The 23,139-nt window shown below is 50.1% G+C and overlaps 12 protein-coding genes across 12 annotated transcripts; 6 read left to right on the top strand and 6 right to left on the bottom strand.

Moving 5' to 3' along the window:
- Window positions 1-171: 171 nt before the first annotated feature.
- On the top strand, window positions 172-849 carry N7518_009512 (acireductone dioxygenase (Ni2+-requiring); the record flags this gene model as incomplete). The annotated part of the gene is made up of 3 exons (XM_057190438.1): window positions 172-201; window positions 295-666; window positions 718-849. The coding sequence occupies 3 exons, from the start codon at window positions 172-174 to the stop codon at window positions 847-849; spliced, it is 534 nt and encodes a 177-aa protein (XP_057038094.1).
- A 198-nt stretch (window positions 850-1,047) lies between these two features.
- On the bottom strand, window positions 1,048-2,629 carry mmm1 (ERMES complex subunit MMM1; the record flags this gene model as incomplete). Its single annotated transcript, XM_057190437.1, has 3 exons — window positions 1,048-2,301; window positions 2,333-2,562; window positions 2,614-2,629. 3 exons carry the CDS (start codon window positions 2,627-2,629, stop codon window positions 1,048-1,050), a joined length of 1,500 nt encoding a protein of 499 aa, XP_057038093.1.
- An 858-nt stretch (window positions 2,630-3,487) lies between these two features.
- Window positions 3,488-4,409, bottom strand: N7518_009510 (uncharacterized protein; the record flags this gene model as incomplete). Its single annotated transcript, XM_057190436.1, has 2 exons — window positions 3,488-4,246; window positions 4,302-4,409. The coding sequence occupies 2 exons, from the start codon at window positions 4,407-4,409 to the stop codon at window positions 3,488-3,490; spliced, it is 867 nt and encodes a 288-aa protein (XP_057038092.1).
- An 800-nt stretch (window positions 4,410-5,209) lies between these two features.
- N7518_009509 (uncharacterized protein) lies at window positions 5,210-5,761 on the top strand (the record flags this gene model as incomplete). The annotated part of the gene is made up of 1 exon (XM_057190435.1): window positions 5,210-5,761. The coding sequence occupies one exon, from the start codon at window positions 5,210-5,212 to the stop codon at window positions 5,759-5,761; it is 552 nt and encodes a 183-aa protein (XP_057038091.1).
- A 783-nt stretch (window positions 5,762-6,544) lies between these two features.
- N7518_009508 (DUF1183 domain protein) lies at window positions 6,545-7,459 on the top strand (the record flags this gene model as incomplete). The annotated part of the gene is made up of 1 exon (XM_057190434.1): window positions 6,545-7,459. The coding sequence occupies one exon, from the start codon at window positions 6,545-6,547 to the stop codon at window positions 7,457-7,459; it is 915 nt and encodes a 304-aa protein (XP_057038090.1).
- A 225-nt stretch (window positions 7,460-7,684) lies between these two features.
- N7518_009507 (transcription factor TFIIIB subunit BDP1) lies at window positions 7,685-9,616 on the bottom strand (the record flags this gene model as incomplete). Its single annotated transcript, XM_057190433.1, has 2 exons — window positions 7,685-9,531; window positions 9,589-9,616. The coding sequence occupies 2 exons, from the start codon at window positions 9,614-9,616 to the stop codon at window positions 7,685-7,687; spliced, it is 1,875 nt and encodes a 624-aa protein (XP_057038089.1).
- A 334-nt stretch (window positions 9,617-9,950) lies between these two features.
- N7518_009506 (E3 ubiquitin-protein ligase BRE1) lies at window positions 9,951-12,427 on the top strand (the record flags this gene model as incomplete). The annotated part of the gene is made up of 6 exons (XM_057190432.1): window positions 9,951-10,133; window positions 10,215-10,358; window positions 10,428-10,479; window positions 10,542-11,080; window positions 11,133-12,203; window positions 12,254-12,427. 6 exons carry the CDS (start codon window positions 9,951-9,953, stop codon window positions 12,425-12,427), a joined length of 2,163 nt encoding a protein of 720 aa, XP_057038088.1.
- Window positions 12,428-12,889: 462 nt separating this feature from the next.
- N7518_009505 (urease accessory protein UreF) lies at window positions 12,890-13,855 on the bottom strand (the record flags this gene model as incomplete). The annotated part of the gene is made up of 2 exons (XM_057190431.1): window positions 12,890-13,677; window positions 13,729-13,855. The coding sequence occupies 2 exons, from the start codon at window positions 13,853-13,855 to the stop codon at window positions 12,890-12,892; spliced, it is 915 nt and encodes a 304-aa protein (XP_057038087.1).
- Window positions 13,856-14,124: 269 nt separating this feature from the next.
- N7518_009504 (protein kinase COQ8) lies at window positions 14,125-16,314 on the top strand (the record flags this gene model as incomplete). The annotated part of the gene is made up of 2 exons (XM_057190430.1): window positions 14,125-15,154; window positions 15,212-16,314. The coding sequence occupies 2 exons, from the start codon at window positions 14,125-14,127 to the stop codon at window positions 16,312-16,314; spliced, it is 2,133 nt and encodes a 710-aa protein (XP_057038086.1).
- A 304-nt stretch (window positions 16,315-16,618) lies between these two features.
- N7518_009503 (aldo/keto reductase family protein) lies at window positions 16,619-17,650 on the bottom strand (the record flags this gene model as incomplete). The annotated part of the gene is made up of 2 exons (XM_057190429.1): window positions 16,619-17,290; window positions 17,354-17,650. 2 exons carry the CDS (start codon window positions 17,648-17,650, stop codon window positions 16,619-16,621), a joined length of 969 nt encoding a protein of 322 aa, XP_057038085.1.
- Window positions 17,651-18,689: 1,039 nt separating this feature from the next.
- N7518_009502 (zinc-dependent alcohol dehydrogenase family protein) lies at window positions 18,690-19,996 on the top strand (the record flags this gene model as incomplete). The annotated part of the gene is made up of 6 exons (XM_057190428.1): window positions 18,690-18,932; window positions 18,997-19,063; window positions 19,118-19,212; window positions 19,276-19,366; window positions 19,425-19,773; window positions 19,822-19,996. 6 exons carry the CDS (start codon window positions 18,690-18,692, stop codon window positions 19,994-19,996), a joined length of 1,020 nt encoding a protein of 339 aa, XP_057038084.1.
- Window positions 19,997-22,581: 2,585 nt separating this feature from the next.
- N7518_009501 (uncharacterized protein) lies at window positions 22,582-22,803 on the bottom strand (the record flags this gene model as incomplete). The annotated part of the gene is made up of 1 exon (XM_057190427.1): window positions 22,582-22,803. The coding sequence occupies one exon, from the start codon at window positions 22,801-22,803 to the stop codon at window positions 22,582-22,584; it is 222 nt and encodes a 73-aa protein (XP_057038083.1).
- Between the last annotated feature and the right edge of the window lie 336 nt (window positions 22,804-23,139).

The raw sequence follows: 23,139 nt of genomic DNA, 5'->3' as shown, positions 1-23,139 counted from the left end.
CCTTATACCCGTTAACCCCGGACGGTCACACATTTGACATAAGCGCTTGCGCCATCGGCCAATTGCGGGGCTGTTGATGTTCAGTTGTAAGCTGACCTGGACTTTTTCTATAACTAGCCCCTCTTTACATTTTCGAATCTTACCTCGCAATCCGTGAGAAAATCCCCAAAAATGAAGGCATACTGGTACGACAACATTGAGGTAAGCACACACCAATTGGCCGTACCCAACTCCCAAGCATTTCCAGGTACAGCCCACCTAGACTAGAACAACGCTGATGTCATCTGTCTACAGGGCGACCAGCGCGAGCCGCACGACTCCGGTCGCGCCGTGTCAGAAGACAAGCTCGCCTCCCTAGGCGTGCTATACAAGCACTGCCCGACGATCGATGCGGTGGACAAGATCGCAGCGGAGCGCGGATACCGCAACCGCGACGAGGTCTGCGTGTCGCCTGCGACAATGGGCGCCGTGTACGAGGAGAAGGTTAAGTCGTTCTTCTCGGAGCATCTGCACGAGGACGAGGAGATTCGGTATATTCTTGACGGGGAGGGATACTTTGATGTGCGTGGGCAGGAGGACGAGTGGATTCGCATCTGTCTTGTCAAGGAGGATATGATTGTTCTCCCTGCGGGAATTTATCATCGGTTCACTACCAATGAGCAGAACGTATGTTTCTTGGCTTTTTTGTTTGTGGAATGGGACTGACTTTGTTTGCAGTATGTTAAGGCCATGCGTCTTTTCCAAGACGAGCCTAAGTGGACGCCGTTGAACCGTGGTGCGGATGTTGATGCTAACCCGCACCGGAAGACTTACTTGGAGACTGTTGTTAGTCCTACTGCGGCTGTTTAGAGTCGCTTTAAAATTGAGATGCGTTATGACGGATTGTTTGCACATATACTACTGACCGATTGGAATCGGAATTTCTTGAGATTGTCTTATATCTTTCGTTGCATGGTGCTTTTAACTGTACATGGGGACAGCAAACCCACAGTAAATCAATCGAAGCCATACCTAGTGGTAGGATCGGTCAACCGACACTTACTTATATCAATGGTCTGGGATGCCAGGCGTCCCCAATGGCGTACTCGCCGGCATGGCACCAGGCATATCAAAATGATCACTCGTAGCACCGCCACTCTGTTGCCTCGACATACTCGAGCTGCGCAAGCCACCCATATCAACATTAAAACTAGTCGTGCGCGAGCCAGCGCCAAGCCCTAACATGCCCCCACGGAACCGCAGCCCCTCCAGCTCCCGAGCATGATCGTCGGAGAACCGGGGTGGTCCTGAAATATCGGTAGAACTCGCGCTGCGCGGTGGTGCCGTTGATCCGGCATCCGAGTCCTCCCCGGTTCGGACGCCTGTTCTGCCCATGCGCGGCCATAGGTCTGGAAGTCCGACGACTTGCACTCGGGGCTCGACGACGCGCTCCTCGAACCACGCGTGGACTCGCGCTTCGACTAGTTGTGCTATCTTCGGTACATCCTGCAGTCGGCTGCGGGATCCGATGAGTGAGCGCACGGAGAGGTCTAGCCGGTAATCTGGGAGGAAGGAGAATGCGACGTTGCTTTTCGGGCTACTTTTCGGTGGGAGGTGGTCTTCCGAGGTTGTGTGCTCTCCGGGACCAGGGGGTCGATTCCCTGCGTTGTGCCCTGTGTCTGATGTGGGGTGCGCTGGTAATCCATCAGGTGTTTGAAGTGGTTCTGGGGGTTCGGTCGATGCTGGGATCAAGGATATACAAAGTGTTCCTGAGAATCTCACAACTGAGACTGATAGCGCTACTGGTATGATGGCAGAGCGAGGTTTGGGGTAGTTCAGAACCATAGATGTCTCGACAGCAATAGAAAGGTTGTCGTCGCTAAGGTCGACATCCAGTAGCGCCTGTAGCCGTCCACCGTCGGACATGGGGTCGTCAACGGCGATGATACGGCAGTTGCTGAAAATGGGAAACTCCTCGCCTAGTGATATATCGGTCACATTTATCTTGTCTATGAAAGATGGTTTCTTCTCCGGGTTGTTCATGGCCGCCGTTAGCGAGCTGAGGATTGACGAAGTGGGCGAGTCCTTGAGCGAATATGCTGTCTCCCTATACTGAGCAATTGTCTGTGCAATGAGCACATTGAACCAGTCCAGCGACTCGGGTTGATGTGAGGAGTGATGCATGCGGTGTCGGCCCTGCTTGCTAGTAGGGTTGGTAGGAATGGCACTGTAGTAGGTTTTGCGGAGGATGGAGCGGGTATTTGTAGAGGTAGAAGGTACAGGGCGAAGAACATTCGACGTGGACGGTTTTTCTCGTAATGACTTTTGGCTATCTTGAGGGGGGGTTATAGACCGAGCTGTTGCGGCGGTGTGTTGTGCGGTTTGACATGCCCCGCGATGGAGGGGGCGGTGCTTCACCAAAAATGAAAAACTTGATGAAAGCACCTATCAGGAGTACCACTGAGAGTTGGCCGAGAAGGAACCCTTGGGTAAAGGACAAGCTAATAGGTGTTAGCAGATCATATAGTCCACTCCATGGGCAGAGGGCGTACGAGGATTGAGTCGCGTATGGCGCGGGCTCATCTACATTATTGTCAGCATACGATTCAAAATCTTCGAGACAATGTCACTCACTTTGTTGGAGCACCATTGTCAGCGGCTGTCGACAATTCTTGTCACGATACCATCCCAGATGAAGATGTTCCAACTTTCGGATCTCCGAGGCTTGGCCGAGATCATATCTAATCGATATGCCACCCTCGACCGCCTGCCTCGAAAGATTTAAGCAGCGCCCTAATCTAGTTCGGGACTAGCGTCACTGGCATCTATAAAATACGAACACCTGTTCGTCCTGTTTCAGTCTTAAATTGGGTCCCTGATTGCGATCTGGGCATTTATTAGAGAGCATCATCCGACTAAACCGGTCGATCTAACTAGCAGTGCCCGTTTAGTGATCATTCAATGCTCAGAGTGTGTCCGGGTCTACTCAGTAGTCAAAAAGCGGCAAGGGTGAGAACTAAAGTGGAAAGGGAAAGCCAAAAAAATGGCAATGTAAGATGAATTGCAGAGTTTGTAAGGCTAAGCCCAAATACGACAGCATCGTAATAAAGGCAACAGCTTCCCCCTGGGCAACCTGATTAATCACCCTAACGCTTCAGCTGACTGGTCCCACTTACTCTTCTGCTGGTAGCTTCTTGTCCTTCAAGTATTCGCACGACCTCGCGGTTTTACTGTTCTTGTTGTACCAATATTAGCAGGGCATATCCCATCTGTGCTATCGGGGTTGGGGGTTATAATGTCTGGGTTGACCTTTCCATTTATACTCACTTTGGCTATTGTTCCTGCCAGTTTCGGATCGTACCTTCCAATAGTTGCCGTACCTTTTAAAGCTCCTCGTGGTTTCCTACTGAGTTCCACGTCATTTATAATCATGGGTGATCTATGATTCTATTCACATATCGCTAACTCTAGCTCAACCTCCGCATTACTATCCCAAACGGTACTGTAATTAAATCCGCTTGGGCACTCCCAGCTCTGCTAAAGATTTCGTCAAGCCCACCCTGACCAAATTGTCAATCTCCTTAGTCGTAGCTACAGCCATGATCCCCAGCATTCCCAAGGAATTCACTCCGGCCTCCTTATTAATCGCACCTCGTCTTCTCGGCAGCACGATAATCCACCTCTTGGTAAGAATCATATTATGCGGACAGACTGCCCCGGGCGCTGCAGTTGCCGTATAGTCCCCAGCCACCTTCGTAGCCTCTCGCAACAGGTCTTTGTAAGCCCCGAACAACGCAGCAGGAGTCACATCGCCCTCAAAACGTCGATAAAACCATTCAAAAGGAACCTTAGTCTCGGGTTCTCCGGGAGAATCCAGAAAAGCGGCAAAACTGTTCGCCGGCAGGGGCATCACCTGCATATGCTTATGCAGGCGACTACACCCGCCATTCTGGCCGCAGTTGTAAAATGCAACATAATCGCTCTTTGCGGAGCTCAGGAGCTGCCACGCGTCTTCTAGATCGACCTGCTCGAGCGCCTCATATTGTCGTTTGTGTCCATCAAACGTGAGAAGCATGAGATGGGGCCGAGCAAAGCAGAACTTGTTCACGATCACTAAGTGGCTATCTAGCGCGCCGAGCTCGAACCCGGTCGTGCTTATGTCGCTGCCTGGTCGCTTTTCGGGTCTTGGGGTGCCGGCCTCTGGCTGGGACTGGGGGCTGGTTAGGGTGGGTTTTTTGGCGAGAGCAGAAGTCAGAACGAATTGGAACTTGGTACGTTAGTAGATGTTTGATTTGGATTATGGTTGGATGTAATGAATGTACTTTGAGGTCACCGTCAATGTGCTCGATGATTTGTTGTTTGTCGTCGTATAGGACGAGGCCAGATTGGACGAGATTGTCGAATTTGGCGAGAATGAGGGGTTCTTCCATTCTGAATTTTTTGTGAATTGTGTTAGACGCAAGTGTATTCTAATTTTTATGGAGGTTGGGTAGAAATCTGGTGGGAGCAGCTTATTTATAGTCTCTCCAGATTGCGTGCACGTCCGGGATCTTGATAGTGGGATGCTACGGAGACTACCTTGGAAAAATACTGTAAGTAATTATCAGACGGTACTGTCAGGCTTATCTATAGACTACCCAACCCTGAATACCTTCATATCCAAGACTTCTCTTCTACTTGTCGTCAACCAAATCAGGAGATAAGCAATAAACCCAGAGCCTCCCACCGGTGACGTAGTCCGTTCAGCCCTAGTCACGTGGGGCCATTTCTGACATTCGCAAAACTCGTGACCAGAATATTTTCCCGATGCACAGGAATGAAAAAGATTCCACAATGGTACTGGCTATGAGAAGTGAAAGGTTGAGCTAGAGCGGTATGACTTGGTCGTGACGGTAAGCTCGTCAATGGCCTATGCTGCAGGATTGCAAAAGCTGATCTATAGCCTCAATAATTCTTATATGCATGTGACTTTTCACCCCGCGGACGGTTTCTATATATAATTGAGCACATGTATTAATCCTCTTAGAGTTTGGTATGGCATTTGATGCATAGTAATACTGATACATAGTCGACTTCTTCTGTCAAATAAGTCGATTCATCCTCTTACTGTTGACCACCCAAGCTACATCCATGGATGTCCCCTGTACAAGTGCACGGCCCCCTCCAGCTTACCCAACAATGCCAATCCATTTTGTTTCTCTATTCTGTCACCCCTTACATACACTTTATTATGAGTTCAGTGGAAGCTAGTCCCGAGAATGAGACTGCGTTTGAGCAAAAACCATTGATAAAATCACTCCAAGACTTGAATATAGTCGAGTCGTGGAACGATGGAAAGCTGAAATCCACTACCTTCTACCATGTCACCGAAAACGAGGAGGTTTTCTTCGGCTACACCTCCAAGAACAAGCGCGAAACGAGCATCGCAGAATACAATTCAGCTCTGCAACGTGTCCAGGATCAAGATATATACCCAGTGATTCCCGCCGACACCCACTTGACACTTGCACTGGAAGGACTGCCCGCTTCGTCAGTGTACATGAAACGACCAGGCCTACAGTGGTACGAGGAAATGATTGGCACAAATTATCTCCCCAAGGCCGTTCTTGACGAGACAATCGTCATGGAGCAAATCTCACAATCGCCTCACGAGAACATAATTCGATATCACGGCTGTCGGGTGAGACGCGGTTACATAACGTCGATCATGCTAGAGCGGCTTGACCAAACCCTGAGCCAGTATGTCTCGACGTCTGATTTTCAACAGCTCGACAAGATCTAGTTTTTCGAATCGCTCAAGTCGGCCGTGGAGCACCTACATACCTTGGGGCTAGCTCATAACGATATCAATCCGGATAACATTATGGTGAAGAATGGGTCGCCGGTGTTGATTGACTTTGATTCCTGTCAGCCTTTTGGAAAACGGTTGCAGTCTTTGGGTACGGAGGGATGGTATGAAGAGGTGTTTTATACTTCGGAGAAGGAACATGACATATATTCCCTTGGAAAGGTACAGGAGTGGCTTCAGGCTGCTTAGTGATGTTAGAAAAAGGCATGTCTCGCTACAATACATAGCTATTAGGAATATTTCTTATTCCTTATTGTATTGTGTGTACAGAACTCAATTGAGAACATGGTATATATGGAAAGGTTTGCAGAGAAAAAGAGATGGTCAAAGATTCTATGGGAACTAAAGTAAATTACAAAACAACAATAGTCGGCCACATTTGCTACCTCTATATTGAGAAAAATATGATCTAGTTGGCTCAATCGTAGTTTTTAGATATCTTCTCTTACCTACGACAGAAGGTTGGTATAGATAATGCAAACAGAGCAAACAAGCTAGATTATTCCACTCCACTTCCAAGTAACTTCGAAGGACAAAGGACACGAAACCCTTAACATAATCGCCACCTGTTGACTCACAGGCTACAGCATTGGAGCCTAATCTCTGATATCGTGCTTACCACTGACCACTACCTCAGAATCAATCTCAACCAATACTCCTCCAGGCACAGATCCTAAACCACAAGCCAGAGAGCTGTCAGCTCTCAACCATCCAACCATGCACATTCTCCCCAAGCTGGCAATCACAGCCTTACTCCTCATCTCACCAGCAACGTGCCTCTCAAGCCCCAAACCACCAGGCAAAGACGCCATCCTACTATCAAACGTGCAAACCCTCACACTCCGCGCCCACCGCATGACCACCGCACGGCGCGTCTCACCAATCCCCCAACTCAGCTGCGCAGGCCCCTCAAAACAAACATGTAACCTCTACCAACCAGAAACAATGCGCTGCACAAACCAAGGCTACGACTACGATGTCGAAGACGTGCAGTGGACATGCACCGCAGACATGCCGGCAGAGTTCAAGCTCGGCGCAACAGATGTCATCTGCGAGGGATACCGCAATGCCGATGATAAGTGGGTGTTGAAGGGGAGCTGTGGGGTTGAGTACCGGCTGCTCTTGACCGAGGCTGGCGAGAAGAGGTTTGGGAAAAGAAACGTGGATTCGGAGTGGGGCGGAAGCCAGTCCGGGACTGGGATTCAGAAGATCATGGAGATGCTGGGGAATTTGATTTTCTTTGGATTCATCGCTGCTGTTTTCATTCTGATCTTCTTGCCTATCTTGGCGCAGTGTTTCGGGTGGGGGAATCGGCGAGGCGGGCGGGCGGGGCAGCCACCGGGGTGGGGCGGGTTCTGGGGAGGTGGTGGTGGTGGACCTGGCGGAAATGACCCTCCGCCTCCGTACAGCAGTTTCGATCCTTATAAATCTTCTGCTCGTCAGGGCTGGACGCCGGGTTTCTGGACTGGTGCGCTAGGCGGTGGCGCGGCTGGTTATCAGATGGGCAGACGGGCTTACAGTGGATCGCGCGGCAGGTCTGATGGATATGACCCCGGTGAAGGCAGCTCGCGCTCGCCGCAGTTCTCATCTACCACTGCTAGTACTGGGTTCGGGTCGACGAGGCGTAGGTGAACATATGGACATGCCATTTACGTATGTCTTGCTTCGCTCGTCTTTGCTACCAACTTGGGAAGAAGAGATACCAAAAGACAGACAGAATTTAACGAAGTCACAAATCTATTAGCGAATCAAACAGCCTTTAACCCCGGGCTTGATCAATGTGTATCCTATAATCCCACTCAGAACGCCGTAACCAATAATCTTTCACTTCATAAATTGTGCATTATAATCCCCGACTTAAGCCGTGGGAAAGTCATCGATTGATCCCAGAACCTCCTCTGTACCGCCTCCCTGGTTCTTCACACCCGCCTTCTTGCGCGACTTCTTCACGGTCGTGTTGTCGTTCTTGACATCCTTGGAATCGCTAGTCGGGTTGCGCAGCATTTCCTCTTGCATTTCCTTCTCCTTAGCGTGCTGGTCCTCAATCCGCTTCTTTTCATCGTCAAGTTCCTGCTGGACAAGCTTGGGATCATCGTAAACAGTGTTGGTCATCTCTGAGTAGGTTGCGATGTCGATAGTCTCAGAAGGTCCCATCAAGGTGTCTTTGATTCGTTGCGGATCACGGCGTTCTTCATTGTTAAACTTTAACTTGATCTGACGACGAGAGCGACCCGGGAACATTTTGCTGATAACCATGAAATCGGTACCGAACATGCGGAGACCGCGATAAAACAGTTCTGTCATATCTTCATCCCACGCTTCCGTCTTTGTACGTTTGCCGTACGAGGCCTGATTAATCTTCCGGGTGAACGAGCTTTCCACCACATCTTCGAGGTCACCGGCGGCTCTGGCAGCATCCGCATGACGATCGACCTGCAAGGACGTATTATCCAGCACGATCTCACCGTTAACGATTCGCATGATAGGGCCACTTTGGGGTTTCCAGTCGACCGGCTGTTCGGTTTTCTCTTGTTCAGGCTCAGTCTGCTTGACGGGCGTTCCTGTTCCCGGCCCAGGGGTTCCGCCCTGCTTCTTCCGTTCTTCTTCGGCCTTATCAATCTTGCGTAGCTCTGTCTCGCGTTTGGACTTCTTTCCAGTTCTAAGATCTTTGCAAAGTTCGGACATTTTCACAACATTCGGCAAAATTTCTACTGTCTCTGCGCCATCCGGGGTGGGTTCGCGCTTCTTGCGGGTGCGCTTTGGTTTCTCACTACCCTCAGGATCAGAGGTACCGGTCTTTGAGTACTTTCGTTTCCTTGGCTTTGTTGGATCGGGAGTCGAAAGGTTGGATTCACCGGCCGTTGCACTTGAATCTTCGATGGTAGGCACGATTGACTGAGAGCCTCGACGACTTGCCCCTATGGATACGGACTTCTTTCGAGCTGGGACCGCAGTGACTGTAGTTGATAAAGTTCGAGCGCGTTTTGCTGGTCGACCCTCGACTGGGGCAGGTTGTTCAGTTTCTGGTTGAGATTGCGGCAGAGCTTCATTTGAATCGACAAGGGTTTCTGCGGCCCGCGCTGTTTCAATCCTAGCGTATTCTAAAAGAGCGTTCTCTGGTCCATGATCCTCAGATACAGGTTGAGCCTCACTAGTCGGGGCATTTGCGGGAGGTGGGGTCGGCTGGGTGGAAGGAGGGGTAGGCGGAGCAGTCAAGACAGGCGCGGGTTGCGAGATAGAGATAGAGGCTTTGCGTTTCTGTGGGGGAGGGATCGCAGCTGGCTTAGGAATTTGAGTCGGCCTTGAGATTGTAGTCGGCTTAGGGATCGGAGTCGGCTTTGAGATGGTAGTGGGTTTGGAGATCGGTGTCGGCTTTGCGATGGGTGTAGCAGTAGGTTGTGTAACGATGGGAGCGGTGATAGCAGCAGTAGTAGTAATCGAAGGAGTGACTGCAGTGTTCAAAGCAATGGGCGTTTGTTCCGTGATAGGCGCAGCTACCGACGCAGGTGAGGACGCTGTGACTGCCCGCGGCTCCTGTTCTGCATCCACAGAGGGCATCAGATCAGAGGAAGCTACATCTTTAGCTTTATCTTCCTGAACGGGCTCAGCTGGTGACGGTTGGGCAACACTAGGTCGTCTCGCGGGCGCGGCGGCGGGCGCACGGCGGATAGGCGCCTTCGGAGCGAATTTCTTGCCGGTTTTATCTATCAAACGCACGGTCAGAGATTGCATACTTATTCTTCTGGCCCATATATACTCACTGATTGCAGAACTGGAGAAGGACTTCATGGCTGCCCATTGCTATAAGGTGTGGATTGATGAAGATCATAAAAAGTTCCAGGCCGGGGAAGTGGGCGAGGATCACGTGATGGCACTAGCGGACGCTAAACCTCGTTGAAAATCCTCCTGTCTTCAACTCCTCGATCTCTGCCATCCCACCCCTTCTATTGTCTGCCCGCCCGCTCTCCCTTCACTTCCGCTTCTTTCGATTTCTTTCGCTATTTATTTTATCTTCTACCGGACTCTCCTTCGACAGGATTGACACAGTCTCGAGATCTGCGTCTGGCTGACTGACGGACGGTCCGGTGGTGATAATAGCCCTCCCATGCTAGTCTAGCCACTGATGCCGGCCGTCGAACCCCCCGTCACGTCTTCAGAGTCCGGTCTTATCAAAATGGAAGACCGGAAGAGGCCCGCTGCGGACCATAATGACTCGGCCCCGCCGTTAAAGAAACAGGCTACCACCGTTAACGGTGGTAGTAAGCCTCATCCTGATGCCGACATGCCATGGAAAGATGATTTGGAAGTATGTTTTGGTTCTTCCGCGATCTGGAGATTGGCTTTTGGTCTCCTATTGGGTATATGCTAATTGGGCTTTTTGCGATAGCGATTTCAAAAAGAAGCGATTTTGCGCCAGATGCAAGAGTACAAGCGGGAGAAATCCTCACTGGAATCACGCTTGAGCCAGATGTCAAAGGCTGCCACGTTTCATAATGATCATCTTCGTGTTATCGATTTGTGGTTCAAACAGGTAGCTTTCCCCATTCTTTGTGCCGGTCACTTGGCATGAATTTGGGAGCAGGAACTAACGCCAGTATAGCTGATTGATGAAGTGAAATTGCTACTTGGACCACCGCAAGCAGAAGACCAAGGTCAGTCCCCTTGTTCTAGCCCCACACCCCACCCACTATTCCAATATTGACAATATTCGCAGAAACCCCTTTTAAAAGCTCCTTGCAGTTTGAAGACGTTGAAGAGTTCGAGACGCATTTGAAATCGCGGTCGGAGGATATTCGCGCAATAATTTCTCAAGTTCAGTCCAAGTCTAATGATGCGCCTATCGAAATTTCAGAGGTACAGACTCGCCTTGCAAAGAAGTTGGCCGAGGAGAAAGTGACGATCGCCGAACTCGAAAAAACCCTGGCCGAGAAGCAACAGTTGGAGGAAAGCCTTGAGGAAGCCTCCCTGCGATATTTGGTAGCCGAAAAGAAACTGGATCGTGCGAAGAGTCTGACTGTTGCAAAATTGGAAAAGCAGCAGTCTATGGGTATTCAACGACCTGGGGAAACGTCACAATCAAAGCGCGAAGGATCGACCCCGGCCAATGGAACCCCCACCGGAGACCGCAACCCCGAATTGGAAGAAGCCAATAACAAGCTCACTGCAATTTCGGAGAAACAGAAGGAGCAAGTCCGGAAACTCGAAGCCGAAAATGCCAGTTTGCTAGGCCAAATCACCGAAATTAAAGTCAAGGTTGGATTCACCTCGTTACGTTGTCATTTTGTCGCTCACATCGGGATCCTAGTCTTCAAAGTTCACCGATGACGATTACGCCCATACGGATTTGTTTAAACACCTTCGATCACAGTACGACGATGTAGTTAAGCGAATCAACCACCTGGAAGCGACAAATGTTCAACTTCGTGAGGAAGCAGAGACATACCGCTCGGAAAGAATCGCATACAAGATCCAGGTGGAAGATGAAACACAAAGTACGATTGCCGAGAAGGAAGCTCAGCTGATGAGGGCTGAAACGGACCTGGCTCGGATACGGAATGCCCGCGACGAACTTTTAGCCGACCAACAGATGCGAAAGGCCGCGCAAGATCAGAAGAAGACTTCTAGTTTGAAACTGCAAGAACTAGCAGACGCTAGAGAGGCTCGAATTACAGCTTTAGAGTCCGAGAGTCAAAGGTTGCGGCTGCAGATTGAGGGCTCCAAGTCCGACGACAATATCAACGATATGCCGCTAGAGGAGCTTCGCGCCAAGTACACCAGCCTAGAACGCCAGTACTCCATGCTCAACACCGAGTTGACATCAATGCAGACGGCCTACACGAAGTTTGCTACTCTCGCATCGCAGAAAGTTACCGACTTTGCGGCTATGGAAGAGAGGGTTGCAAGGCTGACGGCGGAGAAGTCTAAAGCAGATCAGAAGTTCTTTGCTGCAATGAAAAGCAAAGAAGCACGGGATGTCGAAGTGCGAACGCTCAGAATGCAAAGCTCCAAGACGTCAGATATTGTGGCCCAGCTGAAGGAGTCCGAAGCAGCCACTCGGTCATTGGTGTCCAACATGGACAAACAAGCCAATGAGACCAAGGAGGCACTGAATTCAGCCCTGAGCAAGCACCGCGCCCTTCAGCAACAGTTGACCGAGAGCAATATCCTCATGGAAGGCTTGAAACATCAGGTTGCTGAGCTCAAAGGGCTTTCAACATCCAAGGACTCGACACTGGCAAGCACCACTTCTGCTTTGCGGCAAGCTGAGACAGAGGTCGCTGGTTTGAAACAGTCCCTTTCAGATACCAAGAAGAGTCTGGACAACTGGAAGACCAAGAGTCTTGGCAATTCGTCTTCGGAATATGAAATGCTGCGGGTATGTTGAATTTCCACATTCGTTAATGAATCAGAGCTAACTACGTTCAGACACTTGCACTGTGCACGGTGTGTCGTCGCAATTTCAAAAATACGGTGATCAAAACATGCGGCCATGTTTTCTGCAAAGATTGCGTCGCAGAGCGTCTCACGTCGCGCTCCCGCAAGTGCCCGAACTGCGGCAAATCTTTCGGAAGCAACGACCACATGCACATTACCCTCTGATCGACCTTCGAATCCCTTGTATTATATTTTCCTTTCGATGCTTTTCCTCTTTACGTCTTATCTCTTTTTAGTATGTCACATCCGGTCAGGTTCATGGTGTGGTGTTTTTTGTGTGTGTGTCTGTGGTTTAGCAGGTCTGGTTTGGGTCGGCGTTTGACGAGTTATGCACCCTCAACCCTAACTCGGGGCTTGTTTTAGTTCTTCTTTTCCTCTTTTTCCCATTACAAACCAAAGCAATGGTGGGTTTCTCAAGGCGCAGGGGCGTCGTTCTTCATCCTCTCTGGACGAGAGGCCGGCGCACACTGATTTTCTCAGAGGCTGAGCTATTCTAGATTTCTGTGTCATGTAGGACTACCGTGTACGGAGCAGAAAAAGTACAAACTTGACGAATGCAATGTGAGATTTTCCATACCCCAATGACTTGATTGTCTTCTATTATAAAGATTCTTGATATTCTCATTCTCATGAGTTAAAGATCCGACTATACAACAACTCATGCCTCCCAACCCAAAGATCCAGCGCAGGGACAACCTGCCCAGCCTGCTCAACAGGCGTATTCCATTCCCGCGCAATGCGCTTCATCATCGTATCCTGCAACCCCTGACTAGCCAACACATTCTGCGCCTGGTAAGGGCCCATGACACCCGCTCTGACAGCCGCACTCAGGACCGCCTTAGCATGATTCATAACAAAGACATACGCCGTCTGCTGCAAGTCGAGACCCATAGCCCGACAGACCACACCCCAGAGCGGGGCAAAGTGGCCCTTGGGTCCGAGATCCTCGTCCTCCTCTAGACAAGACTTCAACGCATCGGACAAATCATCGATAGCAGCGGCGGCGGCCGCGGTATCCCCCGAAGCCGGGTTCTCGGGCCCCGCGAAGCTGACTTTGAATGCGCGCTCCCAAACGCCGATAAGGGCGCGGCCTTGGGCGATACTTGCGCGCTGCGCGACAATGCACGGCGTTGATGCGTCCAGGTCGTTATCTAGTGTATCGAGGGTTGAGGGTTGCCGATAACCGGCTAGAACGTAGGGGAGGGATGTGCCTGCGATTGAGGCGATGGAAAGTTTGAGGAAGCGGTGGAAGGAGGTTATTGGGGCGGTGCGGGAGGGTTTGTTATGTGCTAGATAGGACTCTAGTCCGCTGGAGTAGGCGAAAGAGCCTAGTGGGAGGGCGGAGTCTGAGAGGAGGAGGAGGGCGTGAAGAGATGCGCTGGAGGTGGTAGGTTTATTATTGGTATCATATTGTTCTAGGAGGGGTTAGCTTAGGTATGCGACATTGGAGGTTTGGATTTGCCTACCTTTAGGGGCCCATGAGGAGGGTGGGCTGGGGTATTCGGAGGCTGCTAGTTGGGCGCGGGCATCTTGCAGGCGCAACTCCAAGAGAGTGACCTCGGCTTCGAGGTCTTGGGTGTCTTGGATGAGCATAGTGTACTTATCAAATATGTGGTAGAGTATCGTATATGTAGTATGTACAAAGTACAGAATTAAGAAGTAATGTTATCTGGATCGGAGGGTGTCGAGGTCTTATAGAAGCTGATCGGCAAAACGAAAAGCGGAGGCCGCCGCACTTCTCCGTATCAGCTTGACTGTTTCACATTATTAACTGTTTTTGGACTTGGACATTAATTACTATCTCGCTGATCTCTTCTGCCCTATTTTCCCCGCGTCATGAACTAAAGCCAATCTCCACAACCATGTCAGGCAAGCGTCTGCTCGACGCCATCCAATTCCTCAATGTGTCGAAAACCATCGCAGCCAAACACCTGGCCATCCGACAACATCAGCTAGATATCTACACACGCACATCCTCCTTGACCAAGGGCATCAAGGCCCAGGCAGAGGGTCTGATACTAACCGCTCAAGCCGCCGCCGCATTGGCACGCCGATTTGACGAGCCATCTCCGCCGAGCCCGGCAGACGTCCCCGACAAGCCTCCCGCCAGCACTGCAACACCACCTCCGGACCTCGCCCGCAAACTGCAACGTCAAGCCGAATCGCAGATCCCGTCTTCGGCGGCAACATACAGCATCTATGAGCAACCAAGCGCTCTGGTTGCGAGCAAGCAGCAGGATGTCTTCTATGAGCCATCGCTTCGGTCGGAGCCGGATCTCTCGGGCCTACCGAGAGTGAAAGTACCCAAGGCGGCAGGCGATGCTCAAGTTGGTAGTGATGGATTGAATGCGGATGTCTTCCACTCGCCTATTGAATCGGGCAAGCCTGCTCCGGTTGAGCATGAGATGTCCGAGGAGATGGTCCAAGGTCTTTTCCATAGCCCGAAAGTGTCGCGCATGATCTCCGGACAGCCGCCGCCGAAGAGGGACTGGAAGCTGGCCGCAAAGCCTCAACAGCCGGTTGTGGATACTGCTAAGCCTGTATCCCCGGTGACTCCGAAATCCGAGACCCAGGAGATGGAGGAGCTTGCAGCTAGCGTCGCCGAAGACGTGGTGCCTAGTACTAACACCGTCGGTGAGGCCAAGGAGCCACAAGCGTACCAGATGCTAGAGTCACGCGTGCCGTCCTCTCGACTAGGTAGACTATGGCAATACGGTGGTCTAGCGACCTCAATGGCATTTGGCGCTGTCGGAGAGGGTTTGCGGCGAGCCACTGGCAGCCAGGACAATGGCTCGATCATGTTCAGTGCTGGTAATATGGAACGAATGGTGGCCAAGCTGTCAAAAATGCGTGGCGCAGCTCTCAAGCTTGGACAGATGCTGAGCATTCAAGGTGCGTTGGTTGTATTGTCCAGCTCACTGGCATCACTAATGTTCATATAATTGCTAGACTCCAACATGCTCCCCGAACCAATCCAGCAAGTCCTCCAACGCGTGCAAGATCGCGCAGACTACATGCCCGCCTCGCAGCGTGACAAGGTTCTTACCGACAACCTCGGACCCAACTGGCGCGACCTCTTCACCACTTTCAACGAAATCCCTATGGCAGCTGCCTCAATCGGCCAAGTGCACTCAGCCGTTCTCAAAAGCACCGGCCAACCCGTTGCCGTAAAGGTTCAATACCCAGGCGTTGCCGACTCAATCGACAGTGACCTGAGCAACCTCTCAATTCTTCTAACAGCCTCCCGTCTCCTCCCAAAGGGACTGTACCTTGACAAAACAATCGCAAACGCGCGCACCGAGCTAGCTTGGGAATGCGATTACGTCCGTGAAGCCAAAGCCGCCGACCACTTCCGCGGGCTCTTAGCCGGCGACCCGGTCTTCATCGTTCCCGAGATAATCTCCCACGCCTCCGGCAAACAAGTCCTAACAATGGAAATGCTGGATGGCGTAGCCGTGACCAAAGTAACTGACTTCACCCAAGCCCAACGCGACTGGATCGGCACACAAATAATGCGCCTCTGCCTCCGCGAGATCACCGAATTCCACTACATGCAAACCGACCCGAACTGGACAAACTTCCTCTACAACTCGGCGACGAACAAACTTGAACTCCTCGACTTCGGCGCCTCGCGCGCCTACCCCGAAGAATTCATAACAACCTACGTGCGTACGCTAGTCGCCGCCTCCCGCAACGACCGCCAATCCTGCAAAGACCTCTCTATCGAGCTGGGGTACCTGACGGGAATGGAATCGCAGGCGATGGTCGACGCGCACGTGAGCTCGATCATAACGATCGCGGAGCCGTTCATGCTTTCCTCGCCGGATCTGTACGACTTCAGTAACCAGACGATCACGGACCGCGTGCGCACACTTATTCCGGTTATGATTCGGGAGAGGCTGGCGCCGCCGCCTGAGGAAACGTACTCGCTGCATCGTAAACTGAGTGGGGCTTTCTTGCTTTGTGCTAGACTTGGTAGCTCCGTGCCCTGTAAGGCTTTGTTTAGTGAAGCTGTTGAGGCGGCGCAGCGGAATGGGCTAAAGGTGGAGTAGAGAGATGTGGCTATGTACTATTATAGACTCTGTATAACTGTATACTATATATTCAGGAAATGAATCTTGGGATATTTTGGTTATGTCAAGCATCAAAAGGATCCAGGTTGTCTTGTAAAATTAAAGTTGCCCTCCCGCACGCGGCTCAACGCAAGACACATGGATTTAATCTATGTACCTCCACACCATATAAGATCTAAGCTACGATTATAGACTCGGGCAATAATATCCATCGATGAAAAAGATTTGATGAAACTAGCACACTCTACTCTTTCGGTACGAAAACAAACGAACGATATCGTCCTTAACTAGAAGCATTGAAGTTATCCAGGACCGCATCATCCTTGATAGTTTCCCAAATACCCTCAATTCGTCTCACGACTTCCTCTTCAAGGGGTCCCTTCCGCAGAATAGCCAGAGTGTTCTTCAGCTGAGACACACTACTAGCACCCACCACGACAGCATCGCCGAGCGCACTTTGGATTTGAGAATGGAAAGCGACCCAGCGGTAGGCCAATTCAGCTTTCGAAACTCCCGAATCTTTGGATAGTTGATCCCAGAGATCAAGCGCCTCCAACAAGCTGGGGGTGTTGTACAGCCTATTATACAATTGGCCCATGGGGGTGCTAGAATCCCAGCGACCCTGCCCGCCGTTGAGAAGTGCCTCCTTTGACTTCGTGAGGAAACCGCCCGCAATAGGGCTATATGCGTAGAACCGAATATTGTGGCGGCGCAGGACGGGGAACAGTTCGGTCTCGATCAGGCGCGAGATGGCATTATAATTCCCCTGGTAGACCGAAGGCAGGACATAACCCTTTTCCTTGCAGATGCGGGTGACCTCCTCAACTTCGTCGGCGCGGAAGTTCGACAGTCCAAAGTAGTGGAACTTGTGCGCTTGGTAGAGCTCATTGATAGCGGCAAGGGTCTCTTCTATAGGAGCTTCGCGATCAGGCGCGTGGAGGTAAAAGATGTTGACCTAAGACCATTATCGTCAGCATGGGTTTCTTGCGGTTTGCGGATTGGGATTTCCTGCACATACACTGTTCGTGTTCAGCTTCCGCAGGCTCTCATTGGCTCTTTCGATCACCAGTTCTTTGGAAGACGTTCCAGGCACGAAGCCACCAGCGTGCTTGGTATCGACGATAAAGCGGGAAGCGGCACCTATTTGGCCTAAGAGCTCTTCACTTCCGCCATATATCTGGGCAGTATCGATGTCCTTCACACCATTCTCCTCAAGGACACGAAGGACTTCTTCCACCTGCTCCGGGGTGGAAAAGTCACTAGAAGCGCCGAGAAGGGCGCCCCCGTATACCACCTTTACTTGTTTGTCGGCCATTGAATAGATATGAACGAAAAAGGGATTGCAGGACTTCGAAGTTTAATGTGAAAGTAATGTTGAGAAAGTGTGATAAAGACAGGCTCCGATGTCTATATATACTAACACATGAGAGATAAATCACATTAGTAATACAATCGCAAGTGCCCTAAACTCGGAGACTTTCTATATTGCTCGGTAAGCAAGAATTGTCAATGAACCGAAGCCGAAGGCTGAAGTGATTCAGATCTCTTTGTAGCACGTATACAGGCCCTCGTTCCACCCTGAATGTCCGTCCGCAAATCAGAACCGGATATTGAAGGGTGTGGATCCCTTTAACGCGGCCAGACGGACGGGACACGGAAAGTCGCAGGGAAAACGGGATAAGCGGACTTTGACGGAGAGCAGCCACATATTGTCCGAACACCCCAACTCCTACCCAAAATTAATACATCCATATGTGAGAGCCCGAAACTTCGGCCGGATATTCTGTTTTTCAAGGCGCATCCGCTAAAGCGGCCCCGTGCATGAGACCGACTCCGTTTTGACGAAGGTACTGACTACGAAAGGAGGAAGTGATCAACCGTAAGTGAGAATGATGATAGATGATGGAAGATGGGGATCTAGCTACTGTCATAAAGCTCTCTATATAGCTTCGCGCTATAAATCCACCAGATTCCATCCCTCAGAGGCTAGAAGAAACATCTCTGCAGACATACAAAGGAAGTGCCAACTCACCAAGCTGCCTGTCAGAGAAGTCAAAGAAAAGGGAAGGAATACCACAGAGAAGGTCTACAAACTGCATAGGGCAACAGTGAGCACGTCAGAATGCATCACGTTCTGAGCTCACGGGACAGACGGATTCTGACGGACATGACTCGGACTCTGTCCGACAACGCAATTCTTGTCTTCAACCACTTCTAAAATTACTCAAACTAGGTGGGTCGGAGATCACCGAAAACGAGGGCATTGTCATAGGCATTTCATTATAAATAAAGACACCATGCTATCCCAGGAAATCGTGCTTCAGATCAATCCTCATCCTTGCAAGTCATAAGTCATGGTTACCAACACCCACAAAGTATTTAGAAGGGATGGAGCGACCATTCGTTCCCACATCGAACCACGTCCGATTCATGGCCCATCAGAAGTCCTGATCAAAGTCCGCGCGGTCTCTCTTAATTGGAAGGACGTGGCAGTACTCGACGGTCGATTTCCCTTTCCAGCATTGGAAAATGGCATCTCTGGAACTGAGTTTGCCGGGGAGGTCGTATCCGTTGGCAACAAGGTGAAATCCTTCACGGTAAGTTCAGTCTAGGGTCGGTTTGTCAAGTCCGTGGCTTCTCTGACTCGTCTTGATTCTTTAGGAGGGTGACCGAGTAACATCTTTGATTAACTTGGATGCTATTACCGGAAGAGAAAAAACCGTGCAAGGTTTGTTTGTATCTAAGCCCGATATATATGGTGTAAGGTCCCTAACATGCGCAGGTCTGGGTCAGAATATCGATGGAACATTAGCGGAGTACCTCGTTATGCCGGCGGAAAGCCTTGTGAAGATTCCAGATCATCTGACGTGGCCTGAGGTAAACACTATACCACAAAGGAAGGCTTCGGTTTCTCAGAGCGGTGCTGACAAGAGAAAATAGGCGAGTATGATCGCGTGCGCAGGGTTGACTGCATGGTCAGCTCTCAATATGAAGAGCTCGAACCTGTGTGGGAAAACCGTGCTTATTGAGGGTATAAATCCGAAAAACTACGTCAATCAAAGGCACAATGGCTGACTTTACTTATGCAGGCACTGGTGGTGTTAGCCTCATCGCCCTCATTCTCGCCGTTCGGGCTGGTGCTTATGTGATTATCACGTCTTCGTCTGACGACAAGCTTGAGAAAGCACGAATCCTGGGGGCTTCTCATACCATTAATTATGCCAAGAATAGTGACTGGGAGAATAAAGTGCTCGAACATACCGGAGGGCTAGGTGTGGACATCGTTGTTGAGCAGGGAGGAGCGGCTACCCTATTGAAGAGTGTCTCGACGGTTAAGAAGGGAGGCCAGGTGTCCCAAGTTGGGTTGCTTACTGCAAAGAGTGAAGGTGATTTCGTTCTGCTAGTCCAGCATTTGATCATCAAAGCTTGCAGGATCGTGTGAGTAGCAATCCCTGTGTTCATTATATCCAATACTAACAGAGTCAGGGGTATCCAAGTTGGGACAAAGGTTGACTTGGAGGATTTTGTCGAGCTTTTGAGAGTCACTCGCCTTGGACTGTTGCCGGTCATCGATCGAGTTTTCGAGTTTGAACAAGCCCCGGAGGCTTGTGCACACCTACAAAGTGGTCAAGCTTTTGGCAAAGTGGTTGTTCAATTCTAAGTGCATACCGTTCTATACTCTATCAGATATATGAAACTGCACAAAAACCATCGCGACGATTGTAAGGTTCTCTCTAGATAGATATTCTTGTAGGTGTTATTGGGACTTCTATGAGAAAAAAAAACACTAGATTTCTGTCGCCTGGGTTGGAATAGAGTCCATGATTCGTCGTGCCGCGAGAAGCTCCAAATATATTCCTAAGACCCGACCCGTTAGCTGAATATCAAAAGCCAATACTATCGACAAGAACATACCAGCGGATTTATATTTCGTGTTGAGTTTTTCCAATGCTGTTTCCATGGCACTCAAGTCCCTCAAACAACTTCTATTAATGAATCTTACCCCTGCCAAATAAAACCAATGCAACACAAATGGCGGGATATCACCATGGGTTAGATCCATGTTATCCGTCTCCATATATTTTTCAGCTACGCCTAGTGCGACGGAGGCAGCATCATCAGAAACAGCGTTTGCACGTTCACGAAGATTCGGTTCCTCATGAGAAAGATATGGTGCGTAAAGCGTTATGAGGGCGCTTTTGACAACGGTTAGCCATAAGATATAAAATCAATGAAAAAAAGGAAACAGAAGGCTGTCAAAAATGAATAAGTGGACATGAGCGACACCTACCAAAATGAGATCGCAGTTTGGTAGCATATAATGGAATAAGTCGTGCCTGCATTAGACTCTGAATACGAGATTAACGCGTATAGAGTCTTCTCAAGCTGGCTAACCTCTTCCTTCCGAAGTTCAATGTCAATCGACATATAAAGGACATGGCGAAGGACGCGGCCAAGGAGATAGCCAGCTTGCACGACGTTTGCGTAGCGTCCGAGTGACTCGGGAGGAGCCGACAACGTGGAGAACACATTATTGTGTCCTCCGTAGTCCCATTCCTTCTCCTGGCAAGGAAGCTGTTCTATTAAAGCGGGCTCGGAAACGAGTAACTCCTGTCGGGGGTTTCCTAAGTTCGCAATTCTGGGCGAACACAAATTAGTCAAACTGGGCATATGTGACCCGTGCCAGATTAAACGAACCGCTCAAGCATGAATATAGCCCACCAGGTTCTTCTCTTCTCTTCGGCTTCGACCCATGGTGTATCACTCATAGGACCATCTACCGAGCTAGTCCAACCGATACCTAGGGCAAGAGAATATTTCAGGCAGACACCTATTGATACCTGCACGGCAGGATACATAGCGTGACCAATTTCATAAACTGCGAGGAGAATACAGCCCTGTAGTGTCTCCATAGAAAGAATACCGGCAACTTGTATCTCAGTAAAAAGCCGCCTTATAGTAGAGTACAATGGAGTCCACGGGGTTTCGCTTTGAAGAGGGCTGAAAAGATCCATGCATAGACACAGGAAAACAGCATCGGTCCTCAAGGGCGACAGCGGATTCAACAATTGATCGTAAACCTTCCGTTTTGATATGATTGGCAGCCATGGATGAACATACTGGTAATAGCGAGTTGCTATTCGTTGCAGGCCAGTATTATCGCCCATAAATGGTCTCACATAACTCGGGATTAAATTGGGAACAGGGAGAATTGATAGCCGTGCTTTACTTCGTTGGAAGACTTCATGGTCCAAGAAACGACAGGCCACACTAGTCCGATGTCGAGGGTTCTGCCCGGGCTGCAGCGAGGATGGCTCCTCAACAGTAATTGAGGTTGAAGAAGTGGTATTCTGATCAATTGCATCATGTGTGTTGGTTTTGTACGAGCAGACCCTCCGGTGCCTGGGAATATTAGCCCGGATTTGATTGGTAGTGTTCTGATGCTTACCGTTTGCAGGCGGAACACTCGGGCGTTTCCCTGTTGCATTTGATCTTGCGTTTGTGACAGAAGTGGCATGCCCGCTGGGCACGGATGGGGTCGTTGGTAGCCTGGTCTGACATAGTTTCGAGAGTATCAGGCACAACTTTTAATGTTTCTCGTCATAAAACGGGGGAAGGACGGAAATGCGGAGAAACGGAGAATTTGCCACCCCTCGCGGAGAATTTCCGAGATATTCCGCCGGGCCCGCTACAACGAAACTACGGAGTAGGGATTCCTCATCGATCATAATACACATTCGAAATTTGTTCTAATTTGAGTCTTGCCTTATGCTTGCATCGGACTAGGGGGAGTATATGGCGTATCCCCTGTCCGGGAGACTATAAAGTCTATTACGGAGCTCATCCATGCTTGTGGGTGACTGAGCATAAGGCGTGTTGACGGGATTGATTGAAATATGGATTCGGCATGTCAAGCTGCGACTACTACTACCAATGGAAGCCGTTGAGCGATGCTGATCTGAGTATTGATGCAGTTATCGTATTTCACCATAAGAAGACCAAGTCACTTGTTTATACGACCTTCTTAAAGTGTAGGAACGGAAGTAAAAGGTCATATTTTTTACATAAACTATGGATCCGCTAGCTGCCAAAGCCTTGTAGGCGACCTCGCTGAGAGAATTAGACTCTCTTGACCTAACGATGATGTCGGAGTATGGCTAGGCGGCTCTTTCTGCCAAATTTCTTGTATTGGCGTCGACGATCTTTCTGAGTATCGTCTATGCGGTCTCACGGGTAAGGGGAGAATTACCCTAGTCCCGGCGCGATGGGTTGCGGGGGCAGACTGCCATCGTCCCATGATATGCTGACTCTGCCGGCGTGCATAGTCTGCGGCGCGCATCGCGAACATCTGGTGATCTTTCGGTCTGATATCTGCTGACAACCTTTTTCTTCAAGGCAAAGTTGCGTGATATCTTCATATATGAACGAATAACGGCCCGGCAAGGCACCCATCTCGAAGGCATTCATTTTGAGAGTTGTTTGCGGTATCGAATTGCCTTTGTAGACAATCAAAACGAAGAAGAACATAAGGAGAGAAAGAGAAGAGAAGAGCAGAGAAGAGGGGCTGTTTACACAGTCCCTAGGTTTGGCCAGTTTTGTGCACGTCCCATACTCCACCGGGTCCTCATCCACTGAAGCATATGCACCTTGGAATGGACCCCAGTCTCGTCCTATAATATGTGGGCTGCGGTATCAGCTCGTCCGGGGAATATCGATTGCTTCGTCGGGCTCGATGTCCTCGGGGCTGAAGATCGCTGACCGGGTCGATTTCTTTTCTTGCTCGACCTTTTCTTTCTCGGAGTG

The sequence above is a fragment of the Penicillium psychrosexuale genome (assembly GCF_028828465.1).
Source record: "Penicillium psychrosexuale strain IBT 29551 chromosome Unknown utg000005l, whole genome shotgun sequence".
Taxonomy (NCBI): Eukaryota; Fungi; Ascomycota; class Eurotiomycetes; order Eurotiales; family Aspergillaceae; genus Penicillium; species Penicillium psychrosexuale.
The sequence above is the reverse complement of the archived record's forward strand: the minus strand, read 5'-3'. Positions and strand labels throughout refer to the sequence as shown.